The following is a 6,430-nucleotide window of genomic DNA, read 5'->3' as shown; positions in this document are numbered from 1 at the left end:
CATTCATTCTAGATAAATATCATGATGAATCAAACCAATCTTGATATTTATCTAGAATGAATGATAAAAAGTATGTACAGGAACATGAATACAACATCGTCAGTTGCTAGGTAGAGAGTGGAATTCAAGTCCAACATGTTGTTGAACTGTATAAGTATAAATATGCCCACGAATAGTAGAGTCCTGATCATCTATAATAAATATGGGAATGATACTAACATTGGCCGTTGACATTACAGAAATGCCTAAGTATTGTATATTAGCCTCAATTTAGTATATTCGCATGATCAAGGAACTACGTACCACTCAATGTTCACAGTTCCCCAAGCAGCGTTGTTGGTCAACTGGTTCCAAGCCCCGACAGAAAAGTCGATGTGATTCTCATCACAGCTGGGGCATGTGTCTTGCACCTTTACAACGACGGTATTGCCTTTGCCACCTACACCATCATCACTGCCAGTGTTCGTGACCTGGATCAAACGGCCGCAATACTCGGACTGATACTGGTTCTTCATCCAGTAATTTCCAAGAGCGGCGATCAGAGCAGAATCGGGGTTCTGAATACCACATGAGCCATAGCCTCCAAGCTGCTGGTAAATTGTCCCGAGACCGTAATGACTGAACCATATTAACCGAATTCAATGCAAGGACTCTCACACGACTTACTCGGTACGCTTTGACAAGGGCTCCTCCACTCGTGTTGGGGCATCGGCCTGAGCTGGGCTGGGTAAGGCGGCAGCAAAGCTGGCCACCACTGCAATCAAGGCTGTGAACGTTGTGGTAAGCATGTTGAGTTGATATAAGGCACAATTTAAATTAATTCAATGTTACTGGATGTGATCAGTGCTTTCTTTGATGAGTTCAAACCTTCGCGCACCCCAGCTCAAGAATTCTGCAAGGAATATATATATGCAAACAGGCTATGCTTTCTCTTATGATCCACCTCAATTGATCCATTGCTACACAGATGTGGTTTTGGATGCTTTAGGAAGCTTGATATTGATCATAACATGTTCGACTAGGTCGAGGAACTGCGACAAAAGCTCTGCTCATGGTGGGCAAAGGAATGGACTCAAGCACGAGATAGTAGCTTAGACCGAGATGATTCCGATTGTCAAATACAGTGCATCACATGTCCATGGAGTGTTGAGCCTGGAAACTATTACGACACCAAAATCTTTAATTCTAATGAAACGTGATATGCTCAAGGCTGCGTTCTGCATAGTATTAGTTGTAATTCTATTGGCTACCTGCTGTGCTAAACAAAAGCCCTGATGTAAATCCACTCAGCCTTTCCCTGGTCTCCTGTCCGGAACGATGCTACCAATGATATAATAATTTGGAGTCAGCACTAATCTCTGCACGCTACCTTTCCACATAGAATACCCTGGTAGTCAGATCAAGTCATGCCACTTGTCACCTAACCTCTTTGGTCAGTTGGATCGCTATTGAAAGATTCACCCGGGAAGGACCCGTCACAGTCATCACGGCAGTAAGTGCTCAAGACTAGTACCACAACTCAATGAGTAGACTTCACAATTTGTCCAATATTGTGACCTCTCAACCCCATGGAACCACATTATTATACTTGATACTAAACCAGTGAACCGAGATGGCTCAGCAAAATGACTCTTGCCATTTTTAACTGTAATATTATAAGTAAGAGTAACACTGATAAGTCACGTACCGTATTATTCATTATTCAACGTTGTAGTAACCGTGCGAGAAGAGCACCCAATAATGGTGGGCAAAATTTGACCTGATACCACCTCATTCCTATTTGAGCCCAAGGCTTAACAATAACATCGATCCGTAGTTATTAGCCCCCAATCCCACGCTCCTATGTCACGTTCCGCATTAGGTATAATCAATCCCACAGTACTCAAAGACGAAACTCAATCGATCCAAAATCCATTTCCGTCTTTAAAAGTAAGCTCTCGCCATCCTGATGTGAGCTAGTCTGAGCTTAGACTGAGCTATACTAGGCACGCCCACTTTTGGGATCCTGTACCACCATTAACGGACTTCTCGAAGCTACCTGGTCCCGATCTAGGCTCTACTCTCGACCTCGGATAGAGCTTCCTTGCCCCAAAACTTGCTTTTTGGTTGAGCAGGAGTAACCCAGAGCGCAATTTCTGTGGTTATAGGCCCACTGTACATACACTGATGAGCTATTCGCTACTGTTATGATTATAGACGACTTTAACAGTTATGGTCACACTGTGTTTGCCATTATCGCTGATATAAATGATCTCATTTCTATCTTTAAAGTTATTGTCTTGGACACTCTTCAATTGAGTATGTCCGTTATTCTTGCCCATCTGCTTAGCCACATGCTTGTCATTCAGTCTCACTAATCAGTCAGCTAGTTGGCCTTTAGTAAGTACGAAGAATGTTTTTGTGAACGGCGCTTCTGAAATCCATGTGACCTTCAAGCCAGACGGCAGTGCAATGATATCGCCTGCTTGGAATTTGTGCGTTTTCCCGGTTTCAGCTTCGACGACTGTCACTAGACCCTCGAGCAACATGATCGTCTCGTCGCCGAGCGGGGCGCTGTAGTCCAAGATAGCTGAGCCATCCGGCTGGCAGCCAGGCATCCCGAGCCCAGTTCGCCATAATCCCACTTTCAGTGTGCCTGTGGATCCTATACTGCGCACCAGGGTGTATTCGCCTACTAACTGAGGGCCTTGTCCTGGTTCATTCCACTGAAATGGAGTCCAACTTTTCGGATTATCATTGATATTGCCGACATAGAGATCATCGCCTTTGACTCCTGGCTGTGGCGAGGCATCCCAAATGGTCCAGAACTTCTTCAAAAACGGTCCATTGACATGCCAAGAAACATCGAGATGCTTTGGGTGGCTCAAGATTGACCCGGCTTCGAAGTGGTATCTCTTACCCGTCGATGTGATAGTGACTTCCGCCGAACCCTCCAAAATCAGCATTGTCTCATCGCCTAGTGGAGCTGAGTATACGACGTCGCAAGAGCCATAAGTATTGCAACCCGCAATTCCAGGTCCGGTTCTCCAGAGACCTGAGGCCAATGTCCCAGACGTACCTCCGGTACGAATTGTCACAACCTCGCCTTTTGATTGTGCTCCGTAGACAGGGTCGTCCCAATCAAAGGGGGTCCATTTACCGGTGGTGCTGCGAGAACCGAACTCTACTTGGTGACTGACGGCCATGGGGAGCTACGTAGAATAATGACAACAAGGTAAGAGTTATAAGGCTTAAAGGATACGAAATATAGTGACCGGCTGTGTCGAATGAAATAGGACGAGATCAAAATTCTATGTTTAAATCGCGGGTGGCTTCAAGGGTTCGGTATAGCTCAACTCTTAAGAATGTTGGACATATATAGGAAATACCTTCTTCACTTTCAATGAAATTGCTGATGGGTTACTAAGACTGCTTGGACAGAGGCTTGATATCGAGCGGCCTTAGAATCTTATCGCCCGTGGACCGAGTGGGGTGTCTAGTCTCAGGACGAGTGTCCACTAGAGCCTAGTGGCTTTGTCAATCAGCCAATTCTGACAGCGTCTGGTTCCGCATTCTATCCGCATGATAAGCATTCGAAATATCTTAGCTATATCTTATCGACGCATCACCGACCTTCGGACTGCATCCGCATCAGGATCCGCATCCTGAGCCCAGCCAGACTGTTGATACACCGGGTCTTAGAACGAGCACAGTTCTTATCTCTTCGTAACCTGAATCGTTTCCAAAAGACGTGACGATCGCATCGGTGTTTGCTCGGGAAGTTCGCGATCCCTCCAAGCGGCAGGAACAGCCCTTGAATTATGAAAGGATTGAAACGAGACTATTAATCAGTAGTGGATCAAGAGGCGCCATATTTCAATATGCCGACATTGGGATGATGGACATGCGGAATATGAATAATTGATACCGAAGTGCTGTCGCGATGCATTGGGAGAGGAAACCATGAGCTAGAAGATAAGACGAGTAGAATACAGTATAAAAGCACTATTACCTGTCACAGATCTCGCTCTCAGAGGCAGTTCATCTTTGACTACCAGAGACCTCACAAGGAACTTGTCCAGGATGTCTGACACCATTCCTTCTCAACGACTGACCACAGTCTATATCGAACATTCTCATGGTCGACAATGGAAACCATACACAGTTTTTGCGGTATGAGTGTAGTCTGCCAATCCGTTTGTATGCGCCAATGCTGATTGTGCGTAGATGCTGAGCATAGGTCTTGGAAGCATCTCCTTTGGCTACGCATCTGGTGTCATTGGACCAGCTATAGGTACGCCGCAAAGGTTGTGACACTATTGGGACTTGTGCTCACCTCGTTCTTAGCTCAACCCTCGTTCATCACTTATTTTGATCTTGCGACCAGATCAGACACCACCAGCCTTATATCCTGCATGAATGTATGTAATATCGAAAGATTGCCAGTCATTTTGCTAAAGCACTTCATCTCTAGGCATTGTTCTTTGCTGGTGCTGCTATATTCATTTTGACAGTCTTTTACTTCGCGGATAAATGGGGTCGAAGAGCAGCCATTGCAGTAGTAAGTATTTCATTTATTGATTTGGATCATCTTCAGCTAATTATTCTGTCCAGGCAGCGGTAGTCATCATAATTTCGGGGGGCATGCTTGCTGGATCTGTTCACGTGGGAGAGTTCATCTTGTTTCGTTTCGTCTCTGGGGCGGGGTGAGCTAACCTCAACTTCAATCTGTGATCTGATACTAAGGATTAGTAGGACCTACATGATGATGTCAGCAGTCACGCTGTGGATGACCGAAATCGCCCCTCCCGCCGTTCGTGGAGCCTTTGTATCCCTAAACGGGGCCTGCTTGCTCTTCGGCTACGCTTCATCTTGCTGGGTAGGTTACGGCTTTTATCACCTGGATAGCCCGCATGCCTGGAGATTTCCCTTTGGTAAGTCTCGACTTCGATGTCCCGAGTCAAAATCAACAAATTGATGTTCTTTCGCCCAGTCTTTCAAGGTCTCCCAGCCCTCTTGCTCCTTTGCTTTCTCTACTGGCTTCCCGAATCTCCTCGCTGGCTGATGCTGAAAGGACGCCATGATGAGGCACGGAGAACATTGTTGAAGCTCCATATACCAGAAGAAGCCGACATCGAGTACACTCAAATCTTGGCTCAAACCGAAATCGATAAGACCCTCGAGGATTCTTACTGGGCAATGTTTTCCAAGCCGAGTTACAGAAAACGCACCTTGATTGGCATGGGCACGTTTGCAGCAATACAAACATCTGGTATCTTAGTGATAAACAGTAAGGCCTCGTTTCTAAAACATTGCCGTAATACCGGGAACTCTTTAGCTAACTCATATAGATTACGGTCCCATGGTGAGTTCTGCGGTTGTCTGTAACCGACAAGATTCCGCGCTGATACATTTACGATAGATTTACGGTGGCCTCGGTTATGATACCAAGACTCAACTGATGTACGCTGCGGCGTGGCTCACGCTGGGCTGGGGCGGAGGATGTCTGGCACTATTGGTCGTCGACAAGATTCCACGTCCAAAGTTCATTGGTTTTGGTCTCCTCGGGTGCCAGACATGCCTCATCATTGAAGCCGCGCTCGTGGCCAACTTCGTGGATACCCAGAATTCGAATGCTCTCAAGGCGGCTGTTGCAATGTTGTTCATCTTCGTATTCATCTACGAGTTTGCCATGGACAGTGCCCAATTCGTTTACTTGGGCGAGATATTCCCCACCCACATCCGGGCAAAGGGAGTCTCGTTGGGTTGTGGCACACTGGCCTTGATGAACGTAATGTGGCTGTCTGTTGCTCCTACTGCCTTCGAGTAGGTCTTTGTACATTTCTTGCCAGCGTAATTGACGTACGGGAGGGCTGACAAGACATACAGTGAAATTGGCTGGAAATTCTATCTATGCTTCATCATACCAGGGTGCCTTTGTGCGGTCGCAATTTTGCTGTATCTCCCAGATACTCTGGGTCTGCCACTGGAGGAAATCGCTGTGCTTTTCGGGGTAAGTGCTTCCGTAGCTGCAGGCTTAATTTTCCATTTGTATTTTTTTCGGTGGTTGTCGGACGCTGGATACCTTTTCTTTTTCCTCCCTCGATCCCGGTCTCTCTATGTTGGGAGCGCTAACACACTGCGCAGGACAGAGATGGACTGCTTACAGGAGCTGCATCCCGTGAAGAAATGAAACTTGAAACACACACCAACGATGCCGAGCGAAAAGTCCCTGATACTCAGTGCTAGAAGACAAGAGACCAACGCAGGTAAACAAGGGCGGGCCCATTGCCGTCCGAATACCAAGATTCGGGTAGTCTAGATTTGTCAGGGCTGCTAAGCTTTATCTTCCTGGTGCAGTCGGCGCAATGACCGGAGAGGAAAGGCCCTCGCCTTGAATGTGGGTTGACCTCCTATTAGGTCGGCGTGCATGGGCTCTCGTTACTGTTCA

General features: G+C 46.7%; 2 protein-coding genes across 2 annotated transcripts; one reads left to right on the top strand and one right to left on the bottom strand.

Annotated features, from left to right (window-relative positions):
• Positions 1–214: 214 nt before the first annotated feature.
• Positions 215–788, bottom strand: UCRPA7_251 (putative non-catalytic module family expansin protein; the record flags this gene model as incomplete). Its single annotated transcript, XM_007912848.1, has 3 exons — positions 215–245; positions 304–618; positions 667–788. The coding sequence occupies 3 exons, from the start codon at positions 786–788 to the stop codon at positions 215–217; spliced, it is 468 nt and encodes a 155-aa protein (XP_007911039.1).
• Positions 789–5,341: 4,553 nt separating this feature from the next.
• UCRPA7_250 (putative mfs sp sugar:h+ symporter protein) lies at positions 5,342–5,809 on the top strand (the record flags this gene model as incomplete). The annotated part of the gene is made up of 2 exons (XM_007912847.1): positions 5,342–5,344; positions 5,402–5,809. 2 exons carry the CDS (start codon positions 5,342–5,344, stop codon positions 5,807–5,809), a joined length of 411 nt encoding a protein of 136 aa, XP_007911038.1.
• Between the last annotated feature and the right edge of the window lie 621 nt (positions 5,810–6,430).

This window comes from Phaeoacremonium minimum (genome assembly GCF_000392275.1).
Source record: "Phaeoacremonium minimum UCRPA7 unplaced genomic scaffold PA7_03_scaffold_19, whole genome shotgun sequence".
NCBI classification, from domain to species: Eukaryota; Fungi; Ascomycota; class Sordariomycetes; order Togniniales; family Togniniaceae; genus Phaeoacremonium; species Phaeoacremonium minimum.
Note: the sequence above shows the minus strand (reverse complement) of the source record. Positions and strands in the feature narration are given on the sequence as shown.